This window comes from Danio aesculapii, chromosome 1 (genome assembly GCF_903798145.1).
Source record: "Danio aesculapii chromosome 1, fDanAes4.1, whole genome shotgun sequence".
In the NCBI taxonomy this organism is placed as follows: Eukaryota; Metazoa; Chordata; class Actinopteri; order Cypriniformes; family Danionidae; genus Danio; species Danio aesculapii.
Genome location: NC_079435.1, coordinates 19,739,304 through 19,753,061, shown reverse-complemented (window position 1 = coordinate 19,753,061; position 13,758 = coordinate 19,739,304). Strand labels below are relative to the sequence as shown.

General features: G+C 36.2%; 1 protein-coding gene across 4 annotated transcripts in view; it reads right to left on the bottom strand.

Annotated features, from left to right (window-relative positions):
• rgs12b (regulator of G protein signaling 12b) overlaps window positions 1-13,758 on the bottom strand; it is a 95,273-nt gene that overhangs the window by 69,082 nt on the left and 12,433 nt on the right. For all 4 annotated transcript variants that reach the window (XM_056456899.1, XM_056456892.1, XM_056456907.1 and 1 more), the window contains exon 4: window positions 6,272-6,382. In XM_056456899.1, coding sequence (XP_056312874.1) covers window positions 6,272-6,382 — 111 coding nt within the window. The remainder of the gene's footprint in view (window positions 1-6,271; window positions 6,383-13,758) is intronic.

Genomic DNA, 13,758 nt, shown 5'->3' with positions numbered 1-13,758 from the left:
CAGTGTACATGGATACATAAATTTAAATATTAACTCATCTTTGTGCTCAGCCAAAACGGGTTCTTATCATGTGACTCGTGGTTTATTTGCAGCATTATGAAAAGTTGAGAATAAAAGTTGAGGCGATTAGAATAATCAAGTTAACATATTCAAATCCTCATGGAATTTAATATTTGAATGATTTTTGATGTATAATAAAAATCTAGAATTTTGACCACAATGCACTTTGGCTATTGAACATACATGTAACATACAATATTGCGTATATTTAATAATTGCCATCACAAACCTTGAAAATCGTTCAATTTCAAAGCAGAAAATTATAATTTTCTTCAAAATGGGTTATTTCTTTCTACAATTACTTGCATACAAACGTTAGGATATTATTTAATGCACTGTAGGATATTAAAATAGTAAACAAAATAATAAAATACAGTGTATGTATGTATGTATGTATATATATATATATATATATATATATATATATATATATATATATATATATATATATATATATATATATATATATATATATATATATATATATATATATATATACACACACACACACACACACACACATACATACTGTATTTTATTATTAATTATTATTAATTATATATTAATTATTATATTATTATATATAAGTTGAGGCAATTAGAATATAATATATATATATATATATATATATATATATATATATATATATATATATATATATATATATATATACACATACATACTGTATTTTATTATTAATTATTATTAATTATATATTAATTATTATATTATTATATATAATTATATATATTATTATTATTATATATTAATTTATATATATGTGGTCTATGTCTTGTGCATCATCCCACTCCATTTCAAACTAGCTAAGTTCATTTGTTATTTTAAGTGTGACAAAACACTTAACATTTTGACTCCAAATACTCAAACCACTGTAATTGAGTAGTTTTTCTCACAAATTGCAATTTGCTAAGTAGTTTTAAAAATGTGTACTTTTACTTTCCCTTATGTACATTTTAGTACAGTATCGGTACTTTTACTCCACTACTTTCCTTCAACCTTCAGTCACTACTTTAGTTTTTCTTGTCTATGGGGATTAGAAAACATCCAACCTAAAATCAACCAAACATCAACGTCTAATGAAGTTTATTTCCTCATAATAGTAAGGCACAAACAATGCACCTTAATACACCTCCTTTACAGACCAACACACCCATGAGCTCCCAAAGTGCCGCAAATGAATTTGCTATTTAAACACTGTGGCGCAAAACGTAAAAATTAGATTTGCGTTGATCTGAAAATACAACAAATCGCGCCAAACACGTCTTGCGCCTTATTGCGCCTGGTGTATGATAAGGCTCTTAAAGTATCAAACTAATTTAAATTCTACACAAAATTATTATAGTATGCAGGAAAAGTGGAGAAATTGTTCAACACTCACTGTGTCTGTCACAGGCTATCAAATGCAGCTTTACTAAACTCAGTGGCTCTGTCAAAAAAGTTATATAAATGAAACACCATTGGCTTTTTTAAGGACAAGAGCTGTATATTCTGCTCTTTCTTGATGTTTCACAGGCAGTTACCTCAACACAACGAATAAGACTTCGCATTTCAAGGTTCTTCAGTAGACCTTTAAGAATTAAAAACTTTTCAGTTAGTCCAGTATTACAGAAGACAGGTCAATGAGTGACTGATCTCAGAAAACTGTAGCTCCTTTGCCCTTGTTTATTGTTGATCTCATGATCAAACCTTTTCTCTTTTACCAGTCGATGAAAATGAGTCTCTGTGCCCACTCTGACGGGACAGTCACACTGTTGATCGGGCACGATAAGATAAAAGAAAGAATCTGTTCCTCTAGTTAGGGACTGAAAAAAAAAACACTGGTCTGATTGCATAAAGGGGGTTGCATTGGGTGAAGAAGAGAGAAAACAACAGTCTCTTTACCGTCATCTGTGCTGTTCTAATCTAAGAGTCTTGATGGTTAAGACTGAGACTTTGATAATGCTGCAGATGTGACTGTTTTATATTTCCCCCACCCGCTTCTATTCTTTTTTCTGAAGTCTCTTTCTCTTTGCCTTGTCTTCCGGTGGCTTCGTCTATTTTCTCAGCGCTGCACATATGCACGGTGGCGGCACTTGTGTGTGAACAGAGCTCGCTTTGTGAAGCAGCACCGTAATTAGTGTGAGAGTGTGTGTGTGTACTAATGAGCATTGAGCGGCATTCTTCTCGTTAGCAGGGACTCTCACACACTCTCTGCAGTGAGGCATGAACGTGCATACACACTCTTAAATTACATGCTAATTGAATACTGTCCTTAAATGCTGTGACACACACTCTGAAGCTCTGAGATGAACATACACAAACAACATCAGGAAAGGCACTAATTACCGGCTTCTCCAGTACACACACTCTTGCGTTCCCCTCTGGCTGGCCTATCTTGTAAGAGAAAGCGAGCTATGCAGTTATCTCGTCAGCGAGTGTTTACCCGGTGAGATGGCATTTCTCTTAGTGCCCACGGACAACTGGGTGACATCATGCCAGCCTTTCGAGCCTTCAGTTTGCTCAGTGAGCCAACAAATTCCACCTCCCCATTCAAATCTGATCATGACTGTCGTTGAAAGTCACGAATGCAATTTATTTTTAAACGCGAGCTCATTTTAGAAGGATCATTTGAACTGGATGTCACTCCAGAGACTGACTGACTTTGTAAACACAGGAAGTGAACTCGAAATATACACATGTCTGGTGTTAAATGAATGATTAGAAAGGAAATTAATTTTTAGCTTCCTAATGAGTCAAAGATGACTTAGGTTGATGTCATTGTACAGTTTTTGTTTTCATTCACTCCCATCCACCATATACATCAAGGATGTTCTTATCCTTCTCAACTGTTGAAGGCCAGACACTTATATAAATGCTTATGCAAGTTACAAAATATTATAAGTTTATATCACTTTTCCTGCTCTAAAAATCTTCATTTAACATAGTTGATTTGATTTATTGATTTAAAATAGAATATCATACACTTAAAACATTTTTTAAAACCATTACCATACCATAGTACCATTACTTGCCTAAAATGTAGTGCAAGTAAAAGTATCTGTTGTAAATATTACTCAAAATGAATGAGTAAAAAGTAGCCCTTTCAAAAGTACTCAAGAGTAGTGAGTATTATGCTGTAAACACTGATGTGTTTACATGTAATTTGTGGATGTGTGTAAACGTAACATTCTGTAGTGCATTTATTTATTGCTCAGCAGGCACACAACGTCATAAGACTTAGCGATTAGATTTAGGTTATGATGACATCGAACCAACATCATAAACCAATGTCATATTGACGTCAAATACTGACATTTATTCATCAGGTGTGGCAACCAAAATCTAACATAACATCGCTTCAGTTCCCAGGAAAAATAAATGCACTTATAAAATACTGAAGAAAAAAACTAATTGAATGTACTGGGCTTTGGACAAAAGCATCTGCCAATAGCATTTAATATAAATATTTCTTTCCTGAAACTGAAGCCTAGACTTTGCCATTAATCTAGCCCTGTTCCCTGTTGATGTTTTGGGGCTGTTTTATTATCGGCCACTTCTCAAGCTTCATGATTTAGGGAGCGTGCACAGCTGGCGAATTTGGATAGATTAAAACTCTGTTGCAACTGCTCTGTTAGTGCAAGTCATTTGAATAAGAGTAAACAACGCCATTCCAACAAGCAGACCAAGACCACCTAAACAGGTTTCAGTCCATTTAGATTTGATTTGGTCTGTGTTGTGTTCGCAGTTCAACAGAAAAGCAAACACAACAAAGACCAAAGACAACTAAAACCAAAAACAGAACATGATGTCAGAACACAAAGCAACCGAGCATAAAACAGAATGCTCAATAATCCTCTTTTCACCAATGTCGCAATGGCTACATTTAACATGGAGACCAATAATCCGATTTTAATATGATTAAGACAATACTCTGATTAGGAGTCAACCATGTAAACAGCGATTTGTGATTAATTTAATCAGATTAAGGTCATTATTGAACTAACCAGAAATCGAATTAAGACATGTGGAGTATGCTGATTTTAGTCGTATTATTGGAGTGCAGTACAGACTTGGAAACACCATAATCAAACTATTACCATCATGTAGGATTTTAGCCGCATTTTGTGACAGGATGTGTATTCCATACAAACACAGCTGTTTATTGCTATTCTTCTGCACCTACCGAGTCAGAGAAGGACCACAGACACCTGCATCACAAAATACAGAGGGTTTTTCCCTGTACGGTATGTGGTATCAAATTCAATTAAAACAACACTCTTCCAGCAGTTCCTTGCATCCAATTATCTAATTTGTCACGTGGGGGCATGAATGAAATGTTCCTGAATGAAAGTGAAAGAGTCAAACTGCAGTTAAAGTCAACAAATTAAAAAAGAAACACCCGAAAGTATATGAAACTCCAGAAGAAATGTGGATGGTGCGATGACGCAATGACCTTAATCGAATTATGTGCTATACCATGTAAAACGGGATCATGAAAGGAACATTCTAAAAGCAACTCATGCAAACACCTTAATCAAATTATTGTCTTATTCAAGGTAAGGCAAATAATTCAATTACTGAAGTTCATGTAAATGTTCTCAATGATGAAGTTCATATGATAAGTTAAATGCTCATAATTATGAGCCTAGAGCTAACACTTTACAGAAATCAAGCATTATGCTATACCAGGAAAGTCTGCATAAGCTCCTCATCAAGGGCATTCAAGATAACGCTTCTGCTGCTACACAATCAAGAAGTGTTAATAGCAGCATGCGCTTTGGCGAGCATAATCATGGCTATGCTTTTAATAGGCCAGCAGCTAGCTCTCTGCAACTCTAACATGGTCACCCACTGAAGCTAAGCAGGGCTGCGCCTTGTCAGTACCTGGATGGGAGACCACATGGTAAAGCTTGGTTACTGCCGGAAGTGGTGTTAGTGAGATCAGCAGGGGATGCTCATGCTGCGGTCTGTGTGGGTCCTAATGCCCCAGTACAGTGAATGGGACTCTGCTGCTCAGTGGGCGCCGTCTTTCGGATGAGACGTTAAACCGAGGTCCTGACTCTCTGTGGTCGTTAAATATCCCAGGATGTCCTTCAAAAAAGAGTAGGGGAATCCTGAACAAATTTGCTGTGCGTCATGGCCTCATATCTATTCCTGTATCATAATTGTCTCCTCTCCATCAATCAGCTGGTGTGTGTTGTGTGCAGTCTGGCGCAATATGGCAGTCATCGCGTCATCCAAGTGGATGCTGCACACTGGTGGTGGATAAGGAGATCCCCCACCCCCCACCCCCGAATGTGTAAAGCGCTTTGAATGTCTAGGAAAGCGCTAAATAAATGTAAGGAATTATTATTATTATTATTATTATTATTATTATTATTATTATTACACATACAATGTCACTATCATTATTCGAGCAAGACTGATACAAAATAAAAATAAAGTGAAGCAGATCAGGATACTCAAGCAAAACAACCAATGTTTTCACAGCACCACATATCCATAATCACACGTCCATCATCATAAAAATGGCTTTCTTATAGTTGTCTCCGCAAATTAATCTGGAACAGGAGAAAATGTCAAAAAAATAACACACTTTAGCTTTAACGTTACAAATTTAGCCTCTAATTACACATAAAAAAGCGATATCCAACAAGAAGCACCATTGGCATGCTGGCGATCAGGCCAGACTGAGGTGTGACGTGCTGTCAGATTTTTCATGCCCTCCAGCTCTTCCATCTGAAAATTACACCATCCACGTTTCACCGTCTCCTCCGTTGCCATGGCGATCTGCCGTCACCACGCTCGTATGCACGTCACATGACACTCAGATGCACTCTATCTCTTTGACTGCTGGGTCTAAATTTAAACTCACGTGTGTGAGTGTGACCAGAGCCATTAATACACTGGAATACCCTCACATTCTCATTGTATATTCATACAGCCTTTATTTCATAAAGCAAGACCACTAAACTTTGTTTTCCTGAAGGTTGATTGTGATTGTTTGTTTCAATATGCATGCCTGTCTCCTGTCTCTGAAGTATTGCGTAGGTCACTAATTCCTTATGTAATCATTTCCAACCCTCAGAGTGATAGGATCGGAATGCTGGGAAGTTTTAGAAGTGAGAAGGAGGCTTATGTCTGGATTTTTTCTTTTAGGCTGGGGTCAGGGGGAAGTGGTAGAAAGAGAAAAGCATTTGGAGAAGCTCACCTCGAGGTCATCAAGTGAGCGAGCCATGCTAAGACGCTTGGAACGTCCAAAAGATCTTCGGCCAGAGGAACGCTGAGGAAAGCCCATAGTGATCCCTTTGAATCTTCCACCCTGTGTGGGGGAAAGAAAACAGGAAAGAAATTAGGAAACTAAACAGAGCCATTTCAGATCTTTCTGACTGGAGTTTTTACAATGTAATGTAGGTAATAAAGTACAACTACTGCTACTACTAATAATAATATTGCAATGCACATTACATGTCAAAATTTACCAAGTTTCATTGCATAATGATACTGTACACACACAAATACGCTGAAAATAAAAGTTCTGTGAATAATATTCTGAGTTTAAACAGTTTCTAACATTTATACACACTTACGTAACAACACACCTTGTTTACATTTCAATTTTCACATAATATAGCTGTACATACAATGTCTATGGAAGTGATTCTCAAACTTTTTACACCAAGTATCACCTAAAAAAAATGTGGATCTTCAAGTACCACCATAATGACTAGCATTGAAATACAGTAGCATAATAGGCCTTATTAATCAGTTACAGCTCTGCACAGTTAAAAAAACCCACCAGATTTATTCCTAATAAGAATATTTATTATTGTCAGCCACTTTAAATATTAAAAATAGTTTGAACATCAACACTGTAATTTGCTTAGAGGTTAAAAAAAGCCTCAGTGTTTAAATTAAAATGTGCTTTTAAACATTAATTAAAAACGGCACTGTTCTTAAAAAGGTACTTAAGTACTGCTGTACTTAAATGTAAAGTATTAAAATATAGTAGCCTATTTATCAAAATCTGAAAATGTTATTAGACCTCATTCTTTTATTATTAAGTGATTCCTCCGTGTACCACTAGAAGGAAGCCCACAGACCACACTTTGAGAACAACTGGTCTATAGTAATATGGCTGTACATACATTCGCATATTTTTATTCCCTATTTACTTATTTTAAGATTAAGTGAGCATATTTTTTTTACTGTTTAAAAATAAATAACGCAAATTTTCATATAATTTACTACTTTTACAGATAATGATTCTCATGTATGATCATTCATCAAAACTCTTCATTAGTTCTGCTGAACACATGGACAAGACTCTGGTGGCCAGGCTGAATTCCAGCTTATAATGGTAATCGCAGTGTCTATCTAGCAAAACGGTCTTTTAAGGAATACAAGTGATGAGAGCTTTGTCTGCTTCTCTGTACTTTTGAAAAGGACCACAACGTTTGTTTGAAATGCTCTCACTGTTTGATTTCATTGTAGGGGATGTTTGGTGAAAGCAAAGGATCACATGAATAGACAAAGAGTTTGCTCACTCCCTTGGGGAAATGAGCATTTGAGTGTGTGTGTGTGTGTGTGTGTAAAAATTAATCATGTGAAGGTTAATCTTCTGATGTACCTTTTGTTTCTAAAGTGGTTATAAAAGGACGGTTTCCCAAGGATAATAATGTTTTAAATTTAACCACACAGCATTTCTGATATTAAAAGTAAAATTTTAAATGTAACTATTTGTCACAATAGATTGATGTGAGTGGCTGCTTATTGATATTTGGAAAAAACTTGGCAAATAGTTTTGTTCAAAAAGTGTACAACATAACATGGATGACTTTAATTTTCTATTCCTAAATGTTTATAGGATTTTTTTTTTGCTCATTTGACTATGTACATAAATGGTAAATTAGCAGTATCTCCGTATCACGTGATTTATTTATTTTTATTGTCACTTTAATAATTTACGCTTTAAATTGCATTATAGAATCTTTTTTCTAACAACTTTTAACCTTGAAAAGTTTGAAAAAGTGACTTTCATTAACATTTCTAATAGTTTTTGGGTTCTAATATTTTGTCTGAGTTGGTGTTGTATATTACACTAGAAAAACATTGTAATAAACTTCCAGAATGTATTCTGTTATTTTACAGACTTATTTCTCTGTATATTATTTCTTATTCATTATATTATAAACTACTAGTACTTATATTATTAACTAATATATTATTGACTACTAATATCTCATTAAAAGTCACTTCGTTAAACTGTATTGTTAAATTTTCAACATCAAAAGTGGACAGAGCAGAGATCAAGGTCCCAGCTCTGCACAAGTTTGGCCAAAAGAGAAATGGTCGGGCCCAACTGAGCCTAGTTTCTCTCAAGGTTTTTCCTTCACTTTCGTCAATTGGTCAAGTTTGTTCTTCACCACTGTTGCCACTAGCTTGCTTGGTTTGGAACTTGTGGAGCTGCGCATCTAGGGATTGGCTCTTCAGTGTTTGGACTTTTAACAGTGGAAATTAAACCACACTGAACTGAACTAAACCTCTGAAAACTGGACTGACACAGTTTCAATTTACTAGAACTTCAATTTACTAGGACTTCTGTGTTAAGCTGCTTTCACAGCTGTAAATAAATGAAAAACACTTGTGAATCACAAAAAAACTAAAATTGTAAATTTACAGATACACTCACCGGCCACTTTATTAAGGTACACTTGTCCAAGTGCTTGTTAACGCAAAGTTCTAATTACCCAATCAGATGGCAGCAACTAATTGTATTTAGGCATGTAGACATGGTTAGGACGATCTTCTGCATCAGAATGGGGAAGAAAGGTGATTTTTGTTGCTTTGAACGTGGCATGGTTGTTGGTGCAAGATGGGCTGGTCTGAGTATTTCAGAAACTGCTGATCTACTGGGATTTTCACATACAACCACCTCTAGGGTTTACAGAGAATGGTCCGAATAAGAAATAAATCCAGTAAGCAGCAGTTCTGTGGGCGCAAATGCCTTGTTGATGTCAGAGGTCAGAGGAGAATGGCCAGACCGGTTCCAGCTGATAGAAAGGCAATAGTAACTCAAATAACCACTCATTACAACTGAGGTATGCAGAAGAGCATCTCTGAAAGCACAACATGTCCAACCTTGAATACACCGGGTGCCACTCCTGTCAGCTAAGAACAGGAAACTGAGGCTACATTCGCACTGGCTCACCAAAATTGGACAATAGAAGATTGGAAAAATGTTGCCTGGCCTGATGAGTCTTGATTTCTGATGCAACATTTTGGTAGAGTCAGAATTTGATATCAACAACATGAAAGCATAGATACATCCTGCCTTGTTGCAATGGTTCAGGCTGCTGGTGGTGGTTTAATACTGTGAGGAATATTTTCTTGGCACACTTTGGGCCCATTAGTACCATTTGAGCATCGTGTCAACGCCACAGCCTTACTGAGTATTGTTGCTGACCATGTCCATCTCTTTATGACCACAGTGCACCCATCTTATGATGGCTACTTCCAACAAAATAACGTGCTATCTCATAAAGCGCGAATCATCTCAGACTGATTTCTTGAACATGATAATGAGTTCACTGTACTCAAATGGCCTCCGCAGCCACCATATCTCAATCCAATAGAGCACCTTTGTAATGAGGTGAAACAGGAGATTCACATCATGGATGTATAGCTTACAAATCTGCAGCAACTGCGTGCTGTTATCATGTCTGATATTATCAGTTCTGAAGGCAAAGGGGGTCCAACCCGTGACTAGTAATGTGTACCTAATAAAGTGTCCGGTGAGTGTATAATAGTCTACTAGAGAAAGTTATTTATCCGCCAGCTTTACAATAATAGCACTCAAACAATCCATCGACCTCAACACATTTATTTTACAATAAAGTTGTCTATATTACTACATCAGAATTACTTAATGAAATCTGTCACATTTTATGTCCAAAGAAGACCTAACAATAACCCGACACAGACAAACACAGGAGAACTATCCGTCAGACAGTCAAACGAAGAGACAGACTGATAGAGGGATCATTTTCATAGGCTAAAGTTTAGAGGCTGATTGTGCGAATGACAAGAGTGGCATAATCAAATGGTCTCCTGTGTTGCCTAGAAACGCAGAGAACTCTGTGTGTTCAGCCTCATCATTATGACACAACAAGTGCTAACACACACACACACACACGGACACACACACACACACACACACACACAACCAAATATGCCAACACAAGTGACTACATGCACATGAGGCTCAGAGCTGTACGTACAGCAGCTGTGCACGTGTCACCATTTAAAGGCATAGTTCAACCAAATAGCAAAATTCTGTCATCAGTTGCTAATGTTATTGCAAACTTGTATTTATTTATTCAGTACAATACAAAACATGCTATTTCTACAGTTTTCTTTAGTGTCTCTTTCTAGAAAGAGTTTGGAACAATGGAAAGTATACAACAAATTATTTATTCAATGTCCCATCATTCTTCAAAATGCCTTCTTTTGCAGAAGGAAGGTTCGGAATGACATGAGGGTGAGTAAACTGTGATATTTTCAATGAAATGAAAGGACATTTGTGCAATTTCCCCTCAATCACGCATACTCAAAAAGTGAATTTCAAAGCAAGTAAGGGGAAATACTAAGATCACTCACACACACACACACACACACACACTCTCAAATGACTCATATACAAAATAATGAAACCTCACAGAATCAAGAGAGAACAAATTATCTGAGCTTAGGGCTTAGGGGCTATTATTTTGTCAGTTGGACTACCAAAACCTATGTACAATGTGCCAGACAGGTTATCTAGATAGCCTGCCGGGCATGTTGTAGATAGATTTTGGTAGCCCGACTAAAAAAAAACAATAGACCCGGGACTCTGCGCTACCAGATTTTGCAGTAACCCAAAAATGAAACTAATTCTTCATGATTTACTAACCTTTAAGTGGTTCCAAATCTGTTTGAATTCCTGTCTTCTGTTGAACACACACACAATGATATCGTGAAGAATGTTCAAACCTAATGTTCAAAGCCCTTGACCTCAGAACAAAAAAATGTTTGGAGCATTCTTCAAAATATCTTTTGTGTTCAACAGAAAGACAGAAACTCAATCATGTTTGGAACAAGTGATGAAAGCAATTATGAAAAAAGATAACTTCTATAAAAACACATTCACCCAGAGATCGAACTATAAATCCTTGTGAATAAAACGGTTTAAACTTAGTTTGTCGAGAAGATTGTATTTAATCGCTTTATACTGTACATAATGTATTTACGTAATAAATGTATAACAGTAACTATGTTAATGTTAGTTTAAAACACTTATTTTAAAGTATAAAAATGAAAATACAACTGAATGTTACTAGTTAATGACTCTAAACATATAAAAATAAAATGATTGCAGCTTGTAATCAGATTAAAACTATGATTTTTCATGCGTTATTAGGCATTAAAGGGCACCTATTTTACCCCTTTTTCAAGATTTAAGATAAACCTTTTGTGTCTGTAAAGTTTCAGCTCAAAACACCCATTATATTATTTATTATACCTTTTGATCGTTAGAATTTTCTGCTCTGAACACAATGTAGCTGATTTTGTTGCCTGTGCCTTTAATGCTAGTTCTCCCCACCCACCGTTCCCATGTGCCTGTCAGAGTGTGCCTCAATCTCCACCTCGGCTGCGTCAGATAAACAGCACAGTGACAGACATGAAGGAAGCAGAACAGTAAGAAACAGTAACAGAACAGTAAGAACTTTACCAATGAAGCCTTTATACAACGAGTCACACACAATGTCGTTACAAAGTTCACACACACACTTAACACACGCGTTTAATCTTGCACTCTTTTTGCACAGCAAATGTGACAGGATACACTTTAACATGCACTGCTGTACGGATATCCGTTATGTTATTGTACAAAATAAACCTGATTTAGCGTCCACAAACGGGGATTGAAGCGTGTGCTTTTATAATTGTACTGCCATGCGGCTGTGGTGATAAAGTAAAGATGGTAAAATCGCTATAATTCATTACAAGCATGCACTGTTTTATAAAAGTTTTAAACTTGTAAAATTGATTCTTGATCACATTTGATGATGATTGATGATCACAGAGTGCTGAACAGATCTTTTAATCCCAGTTGCTTTGAGCACGTCCTGTCTTGTTGATATGATTATAGACGTTACTAAGGAGACATGTTAATACGCGGCTGTCAATCAATTTGGTGGGCAGGCAAACTTTACTCCCACTGTGTGTTGCTGTGGGCCTCAAAATGGGAGGGATTTGGATCCTATTTTAACGTCAGGAAAATTATAAAAAAAGAGACTTATTGGGTTTACATCACCCCAATATGACTGTGGACACATGGTACCTACACACAGTTCTGTCCAAACAGCTTACAAAAGATGATTTTTTATCATAGGTGCCATTTAACATCACATAAGATTTATTAAAAGCTTTTGTAATTTTCATCAAAAGTTAACTAATGTTAACTATTGGAATCTTGGTTTTTTCTATACTATATAAAAGTCACGGAATTTGCAATCAATTTTTCAGCATGTAGTAGGCCAGATTAACATCTGAAAATGTTTGAATTATTATATTAAGCAATTCAATCTTTAAGCATTTGGCACTGCCATAAACACTCACTGCAAATACAGTAGAATGTGAATATTGTTAAAATGCATTCATTCATTTATCATTTTCCTTCATTTCTGGCTTAGTCCCTTTATTCATCAGGGGTCACCACATGAATTGCCAACTTATCCAGTATATGTTTTACACAGCGGATGCCCTTCCAGCTGCAACTTGGAAACACCCATACACACTCACATTCACACACACACAATACGGCCAATTTAGTTTATTCAATTCACCTATACCGCATGTATATCCCAAGCACCCCGAGGAAACCCACGCCTAAGAAATGCCTACTGACCCAGCTGAGACTCGAACCAGCGACCTTCTTGCAGTGAGGTGACAGTGCTAACCACTGAGCCACCGTGTTGCCCTCTTAAAATGCACTCTAAACAATAAATAATTATATGAAGCACCCACGATATCAGTATTGTGCATGTTCATTATCACAATATTTTGATATTAAATGTTTTATTTTTACTTAATATATATTTTAATATTATTATTTTTAGTTGGTCATGGGTGGTTCTATAAGCATTTCAAAGCATGTTGTACTCTGTATGTGTGACTAATGAAATTTGAGTGTATCAATTTTTTGATTATCGCCATGTGTCTAGACCTGGGTGTGTGGGATACTACACCCCTATTGAGTGTCATTAAACATCCCATCACACAGGAATTGGGAAGTCAAACATGACAGACTACCATTTGATCACATCAGATTTTTCCACAGCAATAGAGTCACATTGTGTACCAACCTAAAGAAACATTGCAAAACTAAACTAACTGTTAGGATGAGAAGCGTAAAAAGCTGCTGAAACTGGTTTTGGTGAACAACCCAACAGGCTGCCCTTTTTTGTGTGCACTTCTTGGGAGATGATTTCAAGGAAGTTGATTTTTATTTATATACTTCAAAAGACTAATGAAGAGACAGAGAGGGGGGAAAAAGAGGCTCATATGACCATACTGACATCAGCACAGCCTAAAGCTCATTTTTACATCTCAGAAGAGTGAATGGTACATCAAAGTACTACACTTTTCTCTTTTATT